We start from the raw sequence: 21546 nt of genomic DNA, 5'->3' as shown, positions 1-21546 counted from the left end.
GTTACAGTGCTGTGTCAAGTACGTGCGTGCAAGCGGTTGTGAGTGTATACGCGCGCGCTTGTGTGTGTGTGTGTGTGTGTGTGTGTGTGTGTGTGTGTGTGTGTGTGTGTGTGTGTGTGTGTGTGTGTGTGTGTGTGTGTGTGTGTGTGTGTGTGTGTGTGTGTGTGTGTGTGTTATTCTGTTTGGTCGAGCCTTATTCTGCGCTAAGAGTAAGCTATATCTCTTTTTCGTATTGTAGAACGACACGCTTCGTACGTTTAGAGTATCATAGTTTCTCATTTCCCGCATGGCTACTGCTTAACGCTCACGTTTATAATCGTACGATACAGTGTACGAAAACCGAAGCAAGTGAACAAAGTCCCTTTATCGTCCGGAGAACAAAAACCGAAACCGAAACTCCTACAAGCTTTACACGCAAGGTGACGCCTCATAACACACTCTCTCGACCCTCGGGCACTACTGTTTGAGCATTTTTCCTCCACGGGTATTACCGTATTACGTCACGCATCGCATAAACATCCGATCCGCAATGGCGGACTTGTTCGCACGTTATCGTGAGTTCGTCAAAGCGAATCCCGCTCTAGCCACAGAACTCGAGACCGTGCTTCGCTGGATCTCCTACTTCACCGCAGGTGAGAAAGCCTCTATCTCGCTTCGTGTCCCCAACCGCTGTCACCGCGATCCAACCTGTGCGGCGCAAACTTTGCGTCAAGGAGCCCAAGGTGATCGCGGTTCCGCTTTCACTTGGCGTCGAGATGTGTACCTTTCTCGAGTTCACTGCACTCTTTCGTGCCGACATGCCGGAGTTCACGCGACCAAGCGTAGCTCGTAGTTTCGTGGGCTGTAGCGGCAACAGATATGTTAATTCTTCAGGCCGGTGCATTTTAACGTTAGTGAACGTGTTCTCGTGCGACGGGTTTGTTTTGAAAGCGGCGCCCGTCACTTGGAATCAAGGGGCACGGGCCATTGACGGGTGTCATCGACGTGTCATAGCATGTAGAGAACGCATTGCGTGTAGTACGTCCTGCTGTCGCCTAGGCGAGACACGAGGAAAAAAAAAAAAGAGAAAGAAAAGCGAAAGATCTCGCTCGACGAGACCCTGAGTGTGATTCTTTTCCTTCCGCGTTTGCGCATTCATTCAGCGCGTTAGTTGTTTGTTCTTGTTGCGCAATGCTGGCGAGAACAATGACGTGAAAGCCACTTTCGTGCAGCTTTCATTGAGCGGCACGGCCTCTCTCTATTATGCCGAGAGGTATGTCTAATGCCGCACGCCGTACTCATCCACTAACAGAAACTAGGTGCACAAAACGCGCAATGTCCCGCGATGTATCTTTAATATAGTCTCACGTATACATTTGAATTGGTGGCGCTAATATCTTAGGTGGAAGAAATGAATTTCTTCTCTGTTCTGGTGGGCTAACGCAGCTTGCATTTGTACTGTAGATCCCTAGTTCATTGCTATCAAGTAATCCTCTTTCAAGTCAGCACTGAAACACGATAACCAAGTTTAGCCCAGTGATGGTTGATCTTGTGCCCTGACAAACACACGCGCGAGATAAAGAAAAACCGAGATCTTAGCTATTCATTCAGCTGTGAAAACATATACAGCAGCAGAAATAGACCGTTGCAGTCCCCATCTCCTAAAGAACAGGCTTTTTGTGACTTCATACAGTCACATCCTCGTCCGCTACAGTGTTGCCTGTTTTGGCCTTCAAAGCACTTACAAATGCCACTTCTTCCTAGGTTGGTGTGGGATGCAAAACTCTGCACAAATGACCCAGTGAGCACTCTTGTTAAGTACTGCCATGGTCAGCATATACAAGAATAGTATGAAGAGTTTATCACTTTCAGGATACGATCACCTTCGCATGATTTCATATGTTCAGCAGGTATGCCACCACTGACGGCTGAAAACATTTCCGGAGCTAGGTGGGCTAGCTGGTTTAGATTTGCTTTCAAGTGTGACACAGTAAATAGGAACACGGACAAAAGGAAGGAACATCACAAATTGGTACTGACTCTCATCATGGTTAGGGCTCCGTGTTTTCGGAGTTTATTTTTCTGGAAATTCGGACGGTGTGTTTTGGAGTTCTTTTTTTTTTTTTGGCAAAAATTCGGCGATTATCGTTTTTATTTTTCATAAATCCCCAGTTCTCCGAAATCTGTAGTTTAATTTTGCAACATTCTCGGCGCTCCAACATCCAAAATTACATGATTTCTGAACACAAAAACATCAGAACACACCAAGCGTATTTTAGTTGCCTGTAAGGTTGGAATGCACGAACACATGTTGCACAAAAGCACAAATACTTGAATACAAAGCATTTACGTTTGTGCGTATTACAACGTTAAAGCTTGTTGTAATAGATGCAAGCATACTTTACAAGGTCCATGTCGTCTGGCGCACCCCAGCACCGACAGGGGACCGTATATCAAGATGTCGTCTCAGCCAAACTGGGTCATTGATGCATCGGCAAAACCGGCCAGTGTATCAGTGACCGCTTAGAACATACCCTTTCGATAAAGAAAAGGGTCATATTGGGTCATACTGGACGTTAAAATAGGAGTTTATTGGATAAATCTGAATTGTCAAAAATTTTACCGGCTAGTGTTTATCGGATTTTTTCGGATTTATACGAAAACACGGAGCCCTAATCATGGTGTAATTATGTTGTTTGAAAGTTGACTGGAGAGTGAGCACTATTTCGTCATCTTTCTCTGCCTTGTCCCTGTTTCTTTTTTGCTGTGTGATAAGTTGAAAGCGTTTCTGGCCCAGTGCCAAGGAAACTTCAATGGCAGTGTGGCATCAGGAGTGCTGCTACTCATATTAACCCTTTGAGACCCTATGTACGCAATTGTGTATGCCGCTTGTTTTTGTTAGTCGTATCGACTAGTGGCTAAAAAAGAGCCAGATACATTGAGCTTCGGATATTTAATTACATCTTAATTGCAAATAATTATTATAACACATGTAAATTAGTGTGTTATGACATTAGTTTTGTTGCAATAGAATATCAAATGTCTTGAAATGACGTTGTATCGATTTGATGCATCTACAGACAATTCTGCATAAGTTGCGTTAGAAAGGCTTAATAACAAAGATAATAATATCTGGGAATTTACATGCCAAAACCATGGCATGATTATGAGGCACATGGTAGTGGAGGTCTCTAGAAGTTTAGACCACCTGGGGTTCTTTAAAGGGACACTAAAGGCAAGTAACAATTTATGTCAGAGTGAAAGGTCAATGTGTTAGAACGTCTAAAACGTCAATAGTATCAACAGCAGTGCTCTAGTAATCGAGAAATTAAGGTAAATGTAGGACACGATGTGTGCCACTAGTGGGACATTTCGGAAATGATCCCAATGACGTCAGAGAGTCCCGAGTACAAGTAACAACTTCTAATCAAACTGGTTGCAATAAAAAAAGAATCTTCTGTGCATCACAAAACGTAATAAAATGCTGCTTATTCATTTCTGTTTGATTCATGGAAAAAAGAACCTCTTGGCGCTACCATGGGGAACGGCGCGAGGGGTTCAAAAGTTCCGTTTTCGCCGAGCTGCGCGTCTCAGTAGTAGTTTCGGTACCGCGTACTACTGCGTGTGCTTGGCTCTCACTATTTTTGCCCTGTCGACACTCTACTTCTGCTGCTGCTGGCCAAGCTAAGCTCCATTACAGTAAACAATACAGTTACGGGGTTGCCTGTGGCTGCATCTTGGCAGGGTTGATGGCCCCTGTTGCGAAAGAAACCGTAGCTTCGGCGGCCGGGCAGTAAAGGCGGGCAACGTTGGGCACAGCAACTGCTACGTCAGAAGGTCCGTTCAGGCGGGTGATATGAAGTGCGCTGACGCCGTGCGGACCACTAAAACGTGATTTTCTTTCAAAATAAGCATTTCCTTGGCAGAAAACAAGCACTACGAGGTTTTTGCAACGCTATTGCACCAATCAACATCAGCTTAATATTTCAAGAAGAATCAAGAAAATTTATTTCCAACGTAAAGTTGGGGCCACCCCAGGCGAAAAGCGGCGAAATGCAGCTTGAAGGTGCCTGGGGGCCCATACACAAGGCAGCGTACACGTACATTTATAGGCAACATAGGGTACTTAATGAACAGAGGATATTTAAAGTAGTAAAAAAAAACTAAGTAAGGACATAGAATACTGGTAAACATAAGATATACATATTGCCGCGACATATTGGCCGCATTCAAATAGCGCGCCGTCAACATGCATACCCGACACTGCGCGCCCTATCGTAGTGCCGCGCAGCGACCATCGTGGCACGAGCACCTGGCCGGACCCGGCTCGCATGCGCCACGCGCTCGTGTGCCTCTCGGTGGAAAAAGAAGAGGAGAACAGCTGAACGACATCTTTGGTGTTCGACTGACTCGCAGTTTTACGACCGCAGTGCCTTTGAGTTGTGGGCACAAGTTCGCCCTTAATAAATACGTTTGTTTTATTAGCCTTTGTGCTTCAGCATCGCTACATTTCTGGTGGAGGTGCGGGGTATGAATCGAAGCCCCACGAGCGCAAGACAGCGTAGCCCCGACGACCAGCGAGTCGATCCCGTAGAAGTGACTCCTGTACACCAGAGGGCCAGCCGCCGTCTTCGAGGTGACTCACCTGAGTTCAGTCCTCTTCACTTCACGCCAAGGGGAACTCAGACAACGGACGCCGCCACCATGACTAGCCAGGTAACACCGGCACAAGTGGTCATCAATCAACCTCACCAGCCTCCAGTGTTCCATGGCGACTCGTTCGAAGACGTGGAGGATTGGTTGGACCTGTTCGAGAGAGTGGCGAGCCTGAATGGATGGGACGAGAGAGAGAAGCTCCGTCGCGTGTACTTTGCTTTGGAGGACTTTGCAAAGACGTGGTTTGAGAACCATGAAACCTCTTTGTCTACCTGGGAGGAATTTCGACGACAAGTGCTGGCTACTTACGGCAGCACAGATCGCAAAGAAAAAGGCGGAGGCTTCTCTTCAAACCAGGAACCAGCTCACGAATGAAAGTGTGGCGATGTACATCGAGGACATGGTCCGCCTGTTCAAGCGTGCCGATGCCAACATGGCCGAAGATAAGAAGGTGCGCCATCTTATGCGTGCGTGAAGCAGGAGCTATTTGCTGTTCTCGTCCGAAATCCACCGAGAACAGTTGCCGAGTTTCATTCCGAAGCGACAGCCATCGAAAAAACGCTGGAACAGCGGGCTCGGCAATACAACCGGGACATAAACTGTTCACCTGCCAATGTCTTCTCTGGAGGCGTACGGAATGACATGGAAACCCTGCGAGAGCTAATCCGATCAGTAATCAGGGAAGAACTCAGCAAGTTCCAAGCACCTCAGACCACAGCTGCACTGTCTGTCGTCGACGTAGTGCGAGACGAACTGAGGCAGCTCATGCGGGAGCCGGAGCGTGAGCCACAGTCAACTCGACGCATCCCAACGTACTCCGAGGTACTGAGGCAACCCGTGGTGCACAACAATGCAGCAGTTGCGATGGCGGCGCCTTACCCCGCCGACAGTGCGCAGTGCGCCACATCCGCCGGAAACCAACGGCTAGCTACCAGCCTCCAGCGCGTAGCGTAGCTCGCTATGTGGAGCAAAGGCCCCGGAAAAGTGACATCTGGCGTGACCACGATCGCAGGCCTTTGTGTTTCCATTGCGGAGAAGCGGGTCACCTGTATAGGTTCTGCCCTTACCGACAGGCTGGATTACGGGGCTTTCCATTGTACGCACCATGCCCTCGAAATGGTGAACGACCAACAGAGATTGAAGAATACTTATCCACACGCCAGAGCCCACTCGCTCCACGCCAGCATCAGCCAAGGTCACCGTCGCCCATGCGCTACCGATCGCCCAGCCCACGTGCCTCTACAAGACTGCCTGGACGTCGTTCTCCAAGCCCACACCCGGAAAACTGAAGCAAGCGACCTGTGGAGGTGAGGCCGCTGAAAACCACAGTTACGAAGATCCTCCATCATGGGTTAAGGGTGACGACGCTATATTTCCCGTAAATAGGTGCAGCAGCGAAAAGATTACTTCAGATTTGCGGTTGAAGATAGACGGATGCGAGCTGAATGCTTTAGTCGACACCGGCGCTGATTATTCCGTAATAAGCCACCAAATGGCGAAGAAACTGAAAAAAGTTGTAACGAAATGGAGCGGATCGCAGATACGCACGGCAGGTGGACACATTATTGCGCCCTTGGTAGATGCACTGCAAGGCTCGAAATAAGAGGCTTTACTTGCGTTGCCGACTTCATTGTACTGCCCGAATGTTCGAGGGAACTCATATTAGGGATGGATTTTCTACAAGCTAACGGCGCCATAATTAACCTGCGTAGGCCCAGTGTATCATTCTCGACCGAACAAGCTATGCCTGTGGAGGAATCGGAAGAGCGGCGCCTTACTGCTCTGCGCGTCGTTGCGAATGACGTAACTGTGCCGCCACGCTGCAGTATAATGGTGCTTGTGGAGAATGAGGCATTTTATGACCGTGAAGGTATAGCAGATGGAAACGTAGGGCTGTTTTTGAACAAAGGAATTTGCGTGGCTCGAGATCTTGTCCATTTAACCAATGGCCGTGCAGATGTCCTACTGACGAATTTCGGGAATGAATTTCAACACATCGCCCAAGGTACGGCTATCGCCTATTTCCATGAGTTCTGTATGGCGACCGAACTATGCAGCTTAACGACAACGTCAACCACTGGACGAGGGGCCTGCAACGTCGACACATCAGTAACCATCAACCAGAACCTCCCCGACAGTCGCAAGAAACAGATATATGCCCTGGTAAAGGAATTCTCCGACTGCTTCTCCACTACCTCGAAGGTCCGGCGCACGTCTATTGCAAAGCACAGAATTATAACAGAAGACGCCACGAGACCTATATGCCAGCACCCATATCGAGTGTCGCAAAAGGAAAGAGAAATTATCAAGAAGCAAGTGGACGAGATGCTGTCAGATGACGTCATCCAGCCTTCCAACAGTCCATGGGCGTCCCCCGTAGTGCTTCGTTAAGAAGAAAGATAACACGCTTCGATTCTGTGTCGACTACCGGAACTGAACAGTGTAACTAAACGAGATGTATACCCTCTGCCACGTATCGATGATACGCTAGATCGGCTGCGATGTGCAAAGTTTTTCTCCTCCTTGGATCTCAAGAGTGGATATTGGCAAATAGAGGTGGACGAGCGGGAACCGTGAAAAGACAGCATTCGTAACACCAGATGGCCTCTACGAATTTAAAGCGCTTCCATTCGGCCTGTGTTCCGCACCAGCGACGTTCCAGCGAATGATGGACACTGTCCTCGCGGGATTGAAATGGCAGTCATGCCTAGTGTATTTGGATGATGTGGTCGTATTCTCCGCAACATTTGACCAACATCTAGAGCGACTGCGCATAGTACTGGAAGCCATCCGCTCAGCAGACTTGACAATTAAACCGGAAAAATGCCACTTCGGCTTTGAAGAGCTGCGATTCCTTGGGCATGTCATTAGTTCTGAAGGCGTTCGCCCAGATCCCGAAAAGACAACCGCTGTTGCGATGTTCCCGACACCCAGAGACAAAAAGTCAGTGCGTCGCTTTTTGGGTTTATGTGCATACTATAGGCGGTTTGTGGAAAACTTTTCAAACATTGCGGAACCCCTTACAAAAATAACAAGAGACGACGTGCCCTTCATATGGGAAAGCGAACAACAGGACGCCTTTGACGAATTAAGAGAACGCCTGCAAGCTTCACCAATCCTTGCCCATTTTGATGAGACAGCCGACACTGACGTTCATACCGATGCCAGTAATATCGGCCTCGGCGCTGTACTAGTCCAGTGGCAAAATGGTCAAAAGAAAGTGTTAGCCTATGCTAGCCGCAAACTGTCGAAAGCTGAGGCTAACTACTCTGCAACCGAAAAAGAGTGTCTCGCAGTCATTTGGGCAATAAGCAAGTTTCGACCATACCTTTATGGTAGACCGTTCAGGGCAGTCAGTGACCACCATTCGCTATGCTGGTTGGCAAATCTCAAGGATCCGTCAGGGCGACTAGCAAGATGGAGCCTTAGGCTGCAGGAGTATGACATTACTGTAGTATACAAATCCGGGAGAAAACACAGCGATGCCGACTGCCTGTCACGCGCACCAGTCGGTCCAAGTGTGTCTGAAGAAGATGACTTCCCGTTTTTAGGCGTTGTCGACGCATCGGAAATCGCTCAACGACAACTTGATGACCCGGATTTGCTGCCGCTTGTACAACGCCTGCAGGGTCTCGATGTTCAAGTCCCGCGCGTATTCTCGAGAGGACTCCCTTCGTTCTGTCTTCGAGGAAGAGTCCTTTACAAGCGGAACTTCGAGCCCAACGGCAAAAAGTTTTTACTAGTCGTACCAAAAGCTATGCAAGAAGAAATTCTGCACGCATGCCACGACGAACCGACATCTGGACATATGGGTGTGAGCCGTACATTCGCCAGGATTCGTCTGAAGTACTACTGGCCTAAGTTGCTCGCATCAGTGCAGCGCTACGTCAAAACCTGTCGCGAATGTCAAAGACGCAAAACTCCATCCGTAAAACCTGCAGGTCTTCTCCAGCCAATAGACCCTCCGGACGCCCCATTCCAACAAGTCGGCATGGACCTCCTAGGACCTTTCCCCACATCTTCTACAGGCAAGAAGTGGATAGTGGTAGCCACAGACTATCTGACCCGTTATGCTGAGACTGACTCTCTGTACAGCGCAACAGCAGTCGAAGTCGCCAAGTTCTTTGTCAAAAGCATAGTCCTCAGACATGGTGCGCCCATCGTCGTTATCACGGATCGTGGAACGGCCTTTACTGCAGACCTAATGCAGTGCCTGATGCGAATGACACATACCGGTCATAGAAGAACCACGGCGTACCACCCCCAATCAAATGGCTTAACGGAACACTTGAACAGAACTCTGACCGACATGCTTTCAATGTATGTCGATGTTGAACATAAACTGTGGGATGAAATATTGCCCTACATAACCTTTGCATATAATACAGCCGTTCAAGAAACAACTCGAGTTGCGCCATTCGAACTTGTATTCGGCCGAAGAGTAACCACTCCATTGGATGCCATGTTGCCACTAGGTGACGAAAGCAGCTATCCACCTGACCTAGACGATTTCTTGCAAAGAGCTGAGGAAGCACGACAGATGGCAAGATACAGAATACGCCGCCAACAGCGCGTTGATTCCAGTCGGTACAACCAGCGACGTACTGAAGCGGTTTATGAGCCCGGTGACAAAGTGTGGATATGGACCCCAGTGCGCCGCCGTGGACTCTCTGAAAAGCTTCTCTGCCGATACTTCGGCCCTTACGAAGTACTCCGTCGTATAAGCGACGTTACTTACGAAGTCAAATCTGCTGGACACGAGACCTCAAGACGCCGCAATCCCACAGAGGTGGTACACGTAGTCCGCATGAAGCCCTACTATGACAGATCATCGAAAAACGAGTGAGAGTTCGCACGACTCCTTTCCCTGTCTGACGCATCGGGTCGATGCGTTGAGGAAGGGGATAATGCCGCGACATATTGGCCGCATTCAAATAGCGCGCCGTCAACATGCATACCCGTCACTGCGCGCCCTATCGTAGTGCCGCGCAGCGACCATCGTGGCACGAGCACCTGGCCGGACCTGGCTCGCATGCGCCACGCGCTCGTGTGCCTCTCGGTGGAAAAAGAAGAGGAGAACAGCTGAACGACATCTTTGGTGTTCGACTGACTCGCAGTTTTACGACCGCAGTGCCTTTGAGTTGTGGGCACAAGTTCGCCCTTAATAAATACGTTTGTTTTATTAGCCTTTGTGCTTCAGCATCGCTACAATATATACACTGTTACACGTGCATACATAAACGGAAAGGTAAGCAGACTAAAAAATGATGTCGGATCATGATACGTACATTAAAACATGTTTGCTGTGAACAGGTTTATGTCGAAACATTTGCCTTTAGTGTCCCTTTAACGTGCACCTAAACCTAAGTACATGGGCCTCTAGCATATCGCTTCTATTGAAATGCGACCACCATAGCCGGGACCATCGGTTCAGCAGCCAAGTAGCGTAACCACTCTACCACCGCAGCTGCTGCTGCCCATATTAATGCAACCAGTGATAATCATGCTAAAGTTATCGTATCCCTGAAAGTGAATGCCCAAGAATGCTGTCCACCTACATATTGCCATAGAAAAACAACTTCAAATCCAACTGGTGATGGGCAAAGTTTTTGTTGTTGTTTTTGCCCTATGATGAGGGGATTGCTTTGTATGGCAAAGATTGGTAGCTAACATAGAAACCTACAAATTTTTTACTATCAGGGAATTAGTTTGCTGAATTGGACAAGGAAAGCAGAACGGTTGATAAGAAAATTAATATGCACAAAACTAAAGTAACGTGCAACAGTCTCGGAAGAGCACAGCGCTTTGCGATAGGTAGCGAGGCACTGTAGTTTGTAAAGGAATACTTCTTCTAAGGACAGGTAGTAACCGCGGAGCTGCACTATGAGACTGAAGTAACTAGAAGAATAAGGTTGGGATGGAGCACATTCGGCAAGCATTATCAAATCATGAATGGTAGTCTACCACTATCTCTCAAGAGGAAGGTATATAACAGCTGCATCTTACCGGTACTTACCTACACAGCAGAAAACTGGAGACTTACAAAGGGGGTTCAACTTAAACTGAGGGCCACGCAGCGAGCGATGGAAAGGAATATTATAAGTGTAACCGTAAGGGACAAGAAGAGAGTAGAGTGGGTCAGGGAACAAACGGGAGTTAAAGGAGTACTGACACGATTTTGAAGTGCAGCAAAACGGACGTTTTTGGTTTTCTTGGCATGTAGTGTTAACGCTCTCCCCACACCGCATCCGGGAAACACGTATAAATATTTAAGTTTGATTTTAAAGTTTTCATCTTCCAGCATCTGCAAGGCAGCTTCACCGCATGAAGAGCCCTATGACGTTTCCAGTCAGCTCACTTGGTTTGCGAAATCTGGGTTCTACATGCAGCCTAAATCACAGAAATCGCTGTCGGAGGCACTGGACGACAGTACACTCATCATGAACTACGTTAGACTGACAGCAAAGGACAGCAGGTGCATATTTTGTGGGTTGCAGTCTGCCCGTGACGTCACTGGCCGACTTGACATGTCACTATGAAGCCGCCCTCTCGAATCCGAAACCAAAACTGCTGGTTGAAAGAAGCGGTATTAAAAATATATGCAATGCATCCCCAGGCACCACGACACTCTTTTTAAGGTTCTCGACACCCGTGCTTTCATTTAGAGCAACAACCCAAAAAATTTTAAAATTCATGTCGGTACTCCTTTAAGGGCGTCTTTGTTGAAACCAAAAAGAAATGCACATAGGCGGGGCAGGTAGAACATAGGCAAGATAACAGGTGGTCATTAAGAGTAACTGACTGGATTCCGAGAGAAGGCAAACGCATGAGGGTGAGACAGAAAGTTAGGTGGGTAGATAAGGTTAAGAAGTTTGCTGGTACAACGTGGCAGCAGCAAGCGCAGGACTGGGTTGATTGGCAGAACATGGGAGAGGCCTTTGCCTGGCAGTGGGCGTAGTCAGGCTGATGATGATGAATTAGTTTGCTTAACTGGTGACTGTCGCAAGCCATTTTCAGCATTGTTTCTGAACCATCAGTGTCTCAACAATGACAAGCAGCCTTTGTTTGAATGTTAGCTCTATGCTGAGGCTTTCCTTTTTGAACCACTGTTTATCAGTGCTTAAACAGTTGTTGTCAGTATTTAACATGTTTCCAATATTTCATGCCATATGCATATTACTGTGATTACATTGTTATTGCTCACCATAGCAATCTTGAGTCTTGTGTCCACATCAGAGCTCCCAAATTCTATTGGACATGAGCACTTATGAAAGGTCTCATCTCCAAAAGAGAATTGCAAGCTACACGCATGTGCTGCAATGCGTAGAAGAGCTTTGAGCATGACTTGAAAACTTTGTTGTTAAACATTCACTTAAATTTGCTTACATTTCCTCTTTTGTAAATCACTGGTTGGACCTGGCAGTTATGCTTCTTATCGGCTTGATAGTAAAGTGTGAGTTTTACAACAGGTCAGTGAAGCTTCTGTTTCATATTCCCGCAGGTCGGTTTGGCAAGTCGGCCGTAGTTGCCGAGTTCCTTTACTCCTCGTCCAGTTTGCTGGCCCTCCTCAATGACCTTATCCTGCGACATGCCGCCAACGTTCCCGTGCATGTGGTGAGTATGCATGTTCTTTGGAATGAATGGTCGCTTGTCGTCATGTTGGTGGATCGGACGGCACTACACTTCTCATTTACGTTCTAGGCTCTGTTGTACGCCGTTTAGTTGCCAAAAAAAACATGCTTTGGGGGTGATTTTTATTATTTCACCAGGTTCTTATTTAAGATGCCACTTAGGAAATAGAAGAAAGTGTTTGCAGCCATGGGCGTTGGCAGGATTTTGTCTTGACGAGTGTTGCATTGCAGCTGGGGTAGCACATGTGTGGGTTGGGTGGGAGGCAAGTGCCCCTTTTACAACCCCCTGCCGACGCCCATGTTTGCAGTGTTGCAGGGAATCATTTCGGCAGTGATGTTCACTTCATTTTAACGGCCTTTTTAAAAAAGGCTATTTCCTCTTACTGCTGTTTTATCATCGCGCAAATTTCACAGTGGGATGTTATTTTTTGGCCTTCATCATTTAATAAGAGCACTCAGCATCTTTGCTTGCCTTGTTTGCTAAAAAAAAAAAAAGGAAGGAAGACTGCACCACTACATGTATATTTAATTTCTTTCATTACAACTTCCATCTGGCTGCTTTGTTTAATTGTGCTGTTTTATTTGCAGTGCCACGCTATCAGTTTATACTATTCTACTTTTAAATGCGAAGCATTTCTTAGCGAACCTCTGGCACTTTGAGCGTTTCTATCTACGTATCTATCTATCTATCTATCTATCTATCTATCTATCTATCTATCTATCTATCTATCTACCTATCTAGCCGCCTACGTCTGGGTGCTCTCATGATCGCCTTCTTAACTTGGTGTAGACCAAAATTTGCATGGGAGGGTAAGAGGATTTGACGAATATGATTGCCGGGTCATGACATGAATAATGTTAAAATCCTGCCACATACGTCGTCAAACCCTTTCCACTAGACACGTGTGGCACATACCCGTTTACCACGGGCCGCGGTGTACGGATATGCGCCACAGGTGATTGACAGTTTATATCTACCCAGGAACGGCGAGAACAGACATTGGTAACTTAAATGCTAGAGCGTTAAGGAAAACCAACATCGGCAACGTTGACTCAACGAATACGAATGGGAAGAATGAAAATTAGGATCCCAGCAGGAATCGAACCCAAGTATTTTGCGTGGCAATCAGGTATTCTACCACTGAGCCACGCCAGGTCTATAAACTGGTTTGGAAAAACAGCCTACGAAGGCGTAATATCGGTGCAAAGTCAATTGTGTTTGTGATGCTAGCTATCTAATTTTACAAGAAAGCAATAAACACTACATGATACTCCTACGATACAGGCGTCATATCAGATTAACGTTATAGCTGTTATAGCAGTCTAATAAACATTACGTTTGTATTCCTATGATTCAGCAAGCTATATTGAAGCATTGCTCGACCCCGGAGGAATACATTAATGAAAGATATATATGATATCCACATCACCGCATCGTAAAGTGCACTTCGTCCACCAGAACGACGAAGTGTCCTCTTCATTCCTTAAGAGGCTGGGCGATGGCTTCATGCTGACCGAGGATACTGTCAGATTGATTGACAGCCATTTGTAGACTAGGCTACGTAGGCCACATACGGCCAGGTAGTCTACGAATAGCACAAACACCATCCACTGATGTTGGTCTACGTAGCACTATCCAGGCCTACCAGCCTCGACGGCCTATTCCTCACCAACGCAAGGGTGGCTTCAGGTTCCGACATGTCACCGGTTCTGTCGACAGACAATTTGTTGACGAAATGACCGAGGCATCCACGACTTCCAACAGCTCTACTATACCACATACTTCACTACACATGAACCCCTCGTCACCACGATCACGACCGGATCCTGTCATGACCAGCTGCTGGTGCTCACTGATCACGATGATGATGCCCTTGCTCAAGAACTGTCAATAACTTCTTGCACACATGCAAACGGTTTCGTGAAAAGTGCGTGCATTCTCAGGACACGTATAAGCACTACATATCAGCTTACCGCTTCTGGTGTTGGCAATGCCAACATTGCCATTGGCAGCATTACCCAACCGTAAACAACTGGTTATATAACACATATGCGGCTCTTCAACATATATATCTGTGCGTATAAAATATATACAAACATTTAGGGTCATTTTGTAACGTGTCGCTCAGTAAAAAAAGTTACACCACAGTCACCTACCTGCCACATGCTTCGCATAACATCAACTCCTACGGTATGTGGGATCTGCCGAATTTTTTCATGCGTTTTCTTGCTGAAGGGACACTAAAGTGAGACAATGAAATTGTTCAGCAAAACGGCTGTTTGGCCTAGTTGGAAATGAAAGCACTTGTCCTGTGTGTGTCTATGCTTCGTCCCCATGTCATTTTACGCTTCTTAAATGATGAATGAAATTGTCTAGACTGATAAATTATACTCTGAAAACTCTACTGTCAGTTTTATCAGAGCTGCATTTTTAAATTTCATGCCGCAATTTCTGTAGGTGACATCACGGATTTCAAAGTGTTTTTTTTTAACAGCTAAGCTGTTCTAGCTCGGCGTAAAGTGTGTGACTGTGCCCGAAAACTGTCATCATCATGAATGGGTATGTGCCCCAGAATTTTGGCGGATCCCACTACTCACGTCTACGGTGTGGCCTGTAATAACCCTGAGAACGAGTACAGAGAGAGAGAAACAAACAGAGAGACGAAAGAAAGATATAAAAAAAGAGAAAAATTCTTGCCGAAAAAAAGTCTTCACAAGGTGAAATTCGAACCTGTGTACCCTCGAACCGAAGGTGAGCGTCCTAACCACTCGGCTATCCAGGCACACTAGCAGAGCATAGCATAGTGTAGCAAAGAGGTGGGAAAGGGAAGTGAGCCTGAGGAGGAGAGAGAGTAAAGCATAGAACAGAAAGAATGAAAAAGAGAGAAACAGAAATGCAGAAAAAGAAAAGAAAGAGAGGCAGAGAGAAGATCAACGAAAGAAAGAGAAAGAAAAAGATCGAAAGAAAGAGAAAACAAGCATCGCGTCGTCTGGCGACCAGATACCACACCACCTGACCAAGCCACGCATGCGCAGTAGCTAAACCACGCTCACTGATGGAGACATCTTGTGCAGCCTCTGCACTATAGTGCATAGCGTGGCTGTGCCCAATCGTGTCCAGAAAGTCACAGGGCGTCCTAAGAAAGTACGCACTCCCGAGGTGGAAGCCACGCATCTCGAAGCTAGACGTATCGGTCGACAGGGAGTAAGAGCGGCGACAGGCCCGTGCTTCGCTGTGCCATGCCTTGGGCGGCTTAGTGCAAACTGCCCACAATTTTTTTTTTCTTATTTTGGCCGCATTGGCTGCATGAAAGTTTCTGCTACTTTTTATGTTAGGTCTCTGGCCTCCTTATAGGGAAGTGTGCTTCATTTTTTACTGATTAGAAACTACACAGCTGTAAAATCTCACGTAAGCACCCCCAACACCCCTTAAGGGGAAAAATAATCTGACATTATTTGGGGGGGGGGGCTTGCTTGTTCTCGAAACAAAATTCAAGATGCCGATGGAAGAGCCTCTAAGAATAAAGAATACACACCTTTGCTTCTAATGAAATGCTTTATTCAATACGCATGCATACAGTGTTTTTATTTGTGCTCATCGGGCGAAAAGTGAACATAACAGTGAAAATGGCAGAAGGGGAGGTGGGGGAATGCTTGCTAAGTCATTGGTGCATATTTCAAGTCTCCCGAAAAAAAGAAGAGGGGTGCTTGCTTGGGATTTTACGATAGGCCCTTTTAGACACTGTCAAAATCAATGACCTCATGACAATTGGTGCTTGTTCATCAAGGTGGTGTTGCCACTTGCATTTTCTTTTGACACGTTTTCCAAGTGGCAAGTGTGGCGATTTGGGCATTACGAACGAGTAATTTACTAATACGAGAAATACTGTTTTTCTCTTTGGTTGTCCTACTAATTATATCAGTTCATGTGCTTCTGTTATCACTGTGATCAACCACTCTGTGCTGTAAATGAAATGGAACAAATTGAATTTAAATTAAATAAGGAACTCTCAAAAGTACAGCACTTTATTATTATGTTATTATTGCTGGTTACTGCAACCTTCAAGGTTGCATTTTTGCTGCAAAAGAAAACCACCCCTTCCTCGACTTCTTGTGCCTTGCTTCTCAGGACCGAGCCGTGGAACGGCTCCAGTCCTGTCTGGCTGTCGTCGAGTATGTCGAGGTATTTGCCGAGCTGGCCGCACTACACCTGCGTGGGGACCTGGCTCGATGGGTGGCCGTTGCCATCGTCCAAACGCTCAAGTGAGTGGCACACTTTATATCAATTTGGTATTGCTGTGGTAGCATTACCGATTCATATCATTTTGTTCTTGCCACTGTGACATCCCATTGTATCACGTTTCAAAAAACACATCGTTACCAGCGCAAATTGATGAGGCCAGTGTTCTTGAGACTGTGCTGCTAGGCCTCCCTGTATCTGTCTCCTGTGCAAGGCTTTCAGCTGCTTAAACATGCCATCTACAGTGAACTCCCGTTAAGACGAACTCGGTTAAGACGAATTCTCGCTTATACCGAACAACACGGGACCATTTGTTTGGTTTCCCATAGACTCAATGCAAAAAAAATTCGCTTAAGACGAATCGCCCAACAGTACTCTTTTGTTAAGACGAACTTTCGCGGTGATACTAGCGATTCTGCGAAACGAACACTGCAGTCTTGGTGGGGCATTCAGGTGACCCAGAAAAAGCAAAAAAGATGAAAGAAAAAGCGCTTCCTGGAGCAAAGACGCGAAGCAAATCGGAGGGACCGGTCAGCGCGGGTATCCCCTCTCACCCCCAGCCTGTGGGTGGGGGAGGTGTGGGCTTTATCAGCAAAGAAAGCAACAAAAAGAGTGGGGGATTTACAACTTGAACCCCCAAGCCACTGTGTCCTTTTGTGTTCCCCCCATTCGGTTTCCCAGCTGGAGTACAAAGGAGAACAGAACAACACAAGAGCTTGGGGCCCCTCTGCCGTACGTAAGGGGAGTGGGGAAAAAAAAAAGCGACAACAGGAACAAAAATTGTCTGTGCATTACAATCTAGTAGGAAACCGAAACCATGATCGCGGCGCACTCCCGTCAGAGGGGTCAGGTGCATTGTCACCGCCATCACACAATGGCGGCCGAGCACATGTATTTTGTGGTCAATTCACGTTGGTTTGCGTAGGACCTGTGCGCGTTCTATCTGTTCCCAGTGAAGTGCAAATTGTGATGAGCCATTTTGATTACGGAAGCGCACGACAAAGGAAGGCTATTTTGCACTGTGAATATAGCTGCGTCGTGTCTTTTTCGTGGCGAGGCTTGTGACCGTGAGTAGCCCGATGGGATATCTTCAGCTGCACGTCGATCAGGAAAAGTTACTACGGGCCGAAAACGGGAAAATATCCGGACCTCGAAGAAAACCTTGCAGACTTTCTTAAGCAACTCAGCGTATAGTGACTTTGTCAAGACAACAGCACGCGACCGAGGCGTATCCAGAAGTGATCTTAGAGCCAGCAAAACAGGCTCACAGAAGAAAATGAACTGCCAGGACAATAAATTTTACATTCTTTGAAGGAAAATTGTGCTTGTCTCTTAATTTTTTTTCTAATCGTCAACATAGGAGCGTGTTACAGTTTTATCATTAAAATGTGGTAGCAAATATCTTCACGAGCATTTTTATTTTTGAACACGCGAATGCGGGTGCTCGTAAGGTTCGTGTAAATACTCTGCTTGAAGGCATAGTCTTTATATGGATGAGCCAAATAAATGCTTTTTCTTGTCTTTTTGCCCCCCATTGTAGGTCTACTCCATTCAGTGTTTTCAAGTAACATATTTGGATGCACTTGGCATGTTAGCATGTCTCTTTTTGGGGGCACTTCTGATAAGCCGAACTCCTGATAAGACGAACAGATGACCGCGGTCCCTTCGAGTTCGTCTTAACGGGAGTCTACTGTATATTGAGCTCTTCAGAAAATTTCTGTCACATGTAAATGTGATAGCCCCTATTCTCCAGGGCCTGACTAGCTATTGCGGCTTGCCGGGCCTGGTCAGGAGTCACCAAGCGGCGTCACAAGTCCACTTGTGTGTGAAAAGTCCACAAATGCGGCCCGGACATGGAGCCTCCCATGTCCGGATGATGCAGACCAGGTAGATTGCTCGCATCAAGCTGTGACAGGCTGTCGATATGCAATATAGAAAAGAACGAACTTGGTGATTGTGCAAGCAAGCCGACATGCAAGAAAGTTGCCAGGAGCCGATCAGCGCACTTTTCTCTTAAACCATGAAAACACTCACAAAGTCACTTATGCATTCACTTAAGACGACTCGAAAGTGAAAGCCATCTTTTTTCTTCTCAGTCAATGTGTTCCTGCCCTGCCACCCTCTGAAAGCTTTCTATACCTAACGTGGTTTTGCACTGCCTCCAAGATCAGATGCACCTCACCTGGTTTTGCATTGCCTCCATGATTGGACCACCTTTTACCAAGCTGCGATATCGTCTGATGACATCATCATGTTACGTCACGTGACGTCATAGTGATGTCATGATGATGTCGTAATGATGTCACAAATTCTGACGATCTGTGACATCATCACGTGATAATGATTTTTTGCATCACTCGTCCCCGACTCCGCTGACACAGAAGACTGACTCCGATGGTCAAATGTCGTGTTTGATGAGGCATCCAAGACTTTCGCCTTATTAATGAAAGCAACCACCATAGCTTTCCTGTGGAAGCATTTACAGAGACAATAAAGCACCGCCCCCCACCTAGAGCCATCTAATATATAAGAGTACTGCCAACGGTTGAGTCCGTTGTTTGGTGCGTAGGGGTCGTGTGCACCCTTGTCAAAATAAAGCTTCTCGTGACAAGGATGACTACACATTTTAATATGACAATGTTTGAGTGCACGCTCAAAAAAAAATCTATCCATGTCATAATTAGAAAGAAATCACCTCATTTTTGCTCATTTATTTCAGAAAATGCTTTGTTAGATAGGGTTTGAAGCCAAGTTAGTTTCATTAATTTGGGTTGATGACAAGATTGAAACCCATGGGCACCTGCTGGGGAATGGAAATTTCTTTCTTAGATCAGAAACTTCGTGAAATAGTTCTTCATTAAATTGAGTTTTAAGTGTATTTTATTCTGCAAGACCTGTATTAGTCGCTGTAATCATCTCGGCATGTTACAGTACGTATCGAGCAATTTGTGCGAGTGTTGATCGTTGATGAAAGAGTCGCTCAGCAAAAGTTGCAAAAAAAAATAGGGCGTTTTTTTTTTTTCTTCAGCAAGAACTCATGGAATAATTGTATGCTAGGCTTGTGTGAATAGTAAGTTTTAGGTTCGAAGTGAATTCAAAGTGAATAGTGATTTGGTCGAATAATTTCGAATCGAATTCAAATAGTATATATCACATATTATACAGAAAAAGGAGCATATATTTCATGACCAACTAACCTGCACAATATTTTTGACCCAACTAACCCACACAACTAAGCTGCACAAACAAGGCATGTGCAAATGTCATTCTTCTTGGTTCCAAGGGAAGTGGAAGCAACTTTGAATAGTAGCAGGATGACTTTTGCTAAAATGCAAGTGATAACCTGTAAAATATGTTACATTTTAAAATCTAGTATAATTGAAGCATATAAGCTGGTGTAAGAAGCTTCTAAACTTAAAAAAGTGATGAATCTATGTGAGGGTAATTTGTTCATTTAAAGGGACACTAAAGGCAAATATTAAGTCGACGTTGATTGTTGAAATAGTGGTCCAGAAACCTTGTAGTGCTACTTTTATGCCAAGGAAGTGCTTATTTTGAAATAAAATCATTTTAGTGGACCGCATCGCGTTAGCGCACTTCAAATCACCCGCCTGAAATCAGACTTTCATATGTGACTGCTGCTGCGCCCAACGTTGGCCGCCTTTACTGCACGGCCGCCGAAACTAGTAGCAGCAGAGCGAAAGTAGAGTGACTAGCGAAAGTAGCGGGAACCACAGCAGCAACAACGGCCATCGAAGCCATCGATGCTTGCCACAATCGCCGCAATCAATGTGGACGGAGAACATGAGAACGAGACATTGGCTCGTGATGCCGCTGCAGTACGCGATCCTGAAACTACCACTGAGACGCGACCGCGTGAGTGAAGCAGGGCACCGGGCGAAGCGCAGTTCGGCGAAAACGGAACCTTTGAACCACGCGCACCGTTCCCCATGTCAACGCCACAGAGGTTCTTTTTTCCATGAATCAAACGGAAACGAACAAACAGCATTTTATTACGTCTTTTGATGCACGGAAGGTTCTTTTTTTATTGCTGCTAGATTGATTACTAGTGATTTATTGTAGGCAGACTCTCATACGTCATCGGGATCACTTCGAAAATGTTCCACTCGTGGCGTTCATCGTGTGATACATTTAGCTTAATTTCTCGGTAAGTAAAGCACTGCTGTTGATAATATTGCCGTTTTAGAAGTTGTCATACATTGAGCTTTCAGTCTGACATAAATTGTTGTTTGCCTTTAATGTCCCTTTAACCTTGAAGTGGGGCTTCACGGCATAGCAGTCCTGCGCTGCAGTGAAACCACCTTTGCAGAAGTTTACATGTGGTTTTTATATGTCTATTCGATCATTTCGGATACTTCGACATTTTAGAATAAATTAAATTCATTTCGAAGTGAATTCGAATACTGTAATATTTGTTTGAATATTCAAACTGCTCGAATATTCGCACAAGCCTGTTGTATGCCTTAGGTAGACTCGGCGATGTTCTCCTTCAGCACGGTCACCGACAGTGCTGCTTGTGACATCAGCCTAGAGCGCATGCTCACTGGTGCAGGCTTGTGTGCATGCACCTTTGAGGCGGAAATGCTGCCGCTTTCTAAAGTTTTACCTGACTATGGTGTAGTTTGTTCAATTTTGCAAGATTTCTTGTAAACGCCACCACTACGGGGATTAGGCTAGACCCTGACCTCTGTCGCCTGCTTCCTTGCATGTCCAGGGCATGCCTTCGACTGGTGCTCCTCCTGTACCACAAGCAGGGGCTCCAGTGCAGCCCCAGTGTTGCCCCTTTCGATCGGAAGCTCGCACAAGGTGGTCCGGCTGCCAGCCAGCCTTGCTACGAGCTTCGACACAGTGGACGGCCACTGCGCACCTTGGCTGCAGGTGATCATGCGCTTCTGGCTTTAGCCATATGTCAGAAGGTCTTCTTGAGCATAGATTGCATAGTGCCACATTAAGTTGTCCACTTCATGAATTCATTTTATTAACGGAACAATTTTAAATGCAGACGGGGACCAAAAGGAC

At 46.3% G+C, this 21546-nt stretch overlaps 1 protein-coding gene across 1 annotated transcript in view; it reads left to right on the top strand.

Moving 5' to 3' along the window:
* The first annotated feature begins 501 nt into the window (after positions 1-501).
* LOC119384008 (peroxisomal membrane protein PEX16) overlaps positions 502-21546 on the top strand; it is a 39573-nt gene continuing 18528 nt past the window's right edge. The window contains exons 1-4 of the mRNA XM_037652289.2: positions 502-632; positions 12137-12249; positions 16396-16529; positions 21242-21405. Coding sequence (XP_037508217.1) covers positions 530-632; positions 12137-12249; positions 16396-16529; positions 21242-21405 — 514 coding nt within the window. The 5' untranslated portion in view covers positions 502-529. The remainder of the gene's footprint in view (positions 633-12136; positions 12250-16395; positions 16530-21241; positions 21406-21546) is intronic.

Source organism: Rhipicephalus sanguineus, chromosome 2 (assembly GCF_013339695.2).
Source record: "Rhipicephalus sanguineus isolate Rsan-2018 chromosome 2, BIME_Rsan_1.4, whole genome shotgun sequence".
Lineage (NCBI taxonomy): Eukaryota > Metazoa > Arthropoda > Arachnida > Ixodida > Ixodidae > Rhipicephalus > Rhipicephalus sanguineus.
Note: the sequence above shows the minus strand (reverse complement) of the source record. Positions and strands in the feature narration are given on the sequence as shown.